The sequence below is a fragment of the Myotis lucifugus genome, unplaced genomic scaffold (assembly GCF_000147115.1).
Source record: "Myotis lucifugus unplaced genomic scaffold, Myoluc2.0 scaffold_604, whole genome shotgun sequence".
In the NCBI taxonomy this organism is placed as follows: Eukaryota; Metazoa; Chordata; class Mammalia; order Chiroptera; family Vespertilionidae; genus Myotis; species Myotis lucifugus.
Window position 1 is genome coordinate 191,327 of NW_005871652.1, and position 2,142 is coordinate 193,468.

A 2,142-nucleotide genomic window follows, 5' to 3' on the forward strand; every position below is an offset into this window, starting at 1 on the left:
CAGCTGTGACTCTGGTCTCTGAAGGGAGGACTGGAGGGCAAGAAGACCACCCGTCCGGTCCGGCACAGGAGTGTGGCCGGGGCCCCGGGAGCCCCCTACAGGGCCAGGCTGCTGGTTCTGCCACTCTGCCTACACCCCCCTCTGCCCCCACAGCAACCCGGAATGGCGGCTGGAAAAGGAGCGGCTGCAGGCCCGGTGGGCCTTGCTGGAGTCCGTGCACCTGCCCGGGCTGGCCCTGATCCTGACCCTCGTGGGGCCCCGGGTGGCCTGCCTGGTGGTGCTGGAGTTCTCCCTCAGGGCTGTCTCCACGCTGCTGTCCCTGGGCAAGGTGAGGCCGGGCGGTGGTGGGTGCGCACTGCTGGCCCCGCAGGCTAGATCGTTGGAGTGCATCATCCCATGACCCTCACAAGCACAGGGGGAAACTGAGGCTCAGAGAGGGTAACCCACAGGAAGTGAAGTCAGGCTTTAAACCCAGGCCTCCAAGGCTCCGAGCCACCACCGGTGCTTCAGCAAGAACATGGGTGCCAGTAACAACCAGGATGGAAATTAAGAGGGAAGAAATGACCCCATTAGGGCTTGATGGGAGGCAGGATTCCCTCTTGGGGAACGATCCGAGGGGTTCCTTTGGGGCCCAGCCTCCTGTAGACTGAAGCGTTTGTACCCTGCCAGCCCTCGGTGTCCCGGTGGTGAGGGGACCACCATCGCGGCCCCTCTTCTGCCACCTCCCCGCCAGGGCTCCGGGAGCACCGAGAGGCTGCAGCTGTACCTGCTGGGCCAGTACTCGCTGGGCTGTGGGCTGAGCTGCGGCCTGAGCTTCCTGCAGGAGGGCGCCTCTCACCGCACGCTCAACCTGCTGCTGGGCCTCGGGCTGGCCGCGCTGCTGAGCTCGCTGGCCCAGCGCCTCCTCCGCCACGTCTGCCGCCTCTATGAGCTGCACAGCAGCCAGCACTACTGTGGGGTCTGCCTGGGTCTGCTGGCCGGGGCGTGTGACCTGCCCTGCCTGCTGGGCCGTGCCCTGGTCGTGGCTTTTGCTGTGGGTGACCTGGCGGCCGTGGCCCTCATCAACCGAGACTTCATGACCACCTCGGAAGCTGTGCGCTTCTGGACGCCGCTCACCATCTGCTACACCCTGCTGGTCATCTACATGCAAGGTGAGGGCCGCAGGGGGCCCGGGCACCCACTGGGCATTCACATCCTGCTGTCTGGGGGCCCAGCACTGTCCTAGATCCCCGGAGGCTGACAAGCTAGCCCCCACCCCTGCCACCCCAGGGCGCCTAGCCTGTGGCAGAGGCCATGTGGCGGGGCAACTCAGAGAGGGGTGCAGCGTGCCCTGAGGAGATGGTGCTGGAATTGGACCTTTAAGGATAAGCAGGAGCCCCTGAGAGAGGTGAGGGGCACATGACCTTGTACGCCAGGGCTCAGAGGTGAGAGAGCATGGCAGCCTCAAACAACTGGAAGAAGCTGAGTGTAGCTGTCACCCCAAGAGGGGCTGAAGCTGATGCGGTTCACTGGGGCCTGATGGAGAGTCCTTGTGGGCAGGGTTGCAGCGGGGGGGTTCTGGTCAGATCTGGGCTCTAGGAAGAGGCTCCTGGCTGCAGAGTGGGGATGGGCTGGACAGAGTGAGGGTGGCCAGTAAGGGCAGTCAGGCCGAGAGCAGCAGGTGCAAAGGCACTGGGGTGGGAGTGAGCTTGGGGTGCTCGCTGAAGCAAAGAAACCCGAGTGGCTGCGGGTTTGAGTAAAGAGAAGTGAGCCAGGGATGAGAGGAGCTGGGCGCGGGCACCGGACATCCAGCAGGGCCTCACAGACAAGGCGAGGCGTGTGCGGCTCATTCCGAATGCGGAGGGAAGTGCTGGCGGGTGACACGCACTGGAATGACATCCTCTCACTGGTGCGTCTGGAAGGTCATGAGCTGTTGAGTAGACACTTGAATTGTAGGGTCAAGAACAGAAGCCAGGAGCCCAGTGAGAGGCCTGCTTGGAGAGACGAAAGTGGGCCCGGGGGCCGGGGTGGGCAGTGGGAGTGGCGAAGGCGACTTGGTTGGGGGATCTGCTTTGGCAGAGTGGACAGGCTTACTAAGGGGCCGAGACGTATACTTGCCGGGAGAAGAGGCCGGGTTGCAGCCTGGCCGTGTTTCTGTCCGAA

At 64.1% G+C, this 2,142-nt stretch overlaps 1 protein-coding gene across 1 annotated transcript in view; it reads left to right on the forward strand.

Moving 5' to 3' along the window:
* The window catches only part of TMEM82 (transmembrane protein 82), a 5,031-nt gene that overhangs the window by 1,503 nt on the left and 1,386 nt on the right, over window positions 1-2,142 (forward strand). Inside the window, exons 2-3 of the mRNA XM_023745940.1 lie at window positions 154-328; window positions 734-1,151. Coding sequence (XP_023601708.1) covers window positions 154-328; window positions 734-1,151 — 593 coding nt within the window. The remainder of the gene's footprint in view (window positions 1-153; window positions 329-733; window positions 1,152-2,142) is intronic.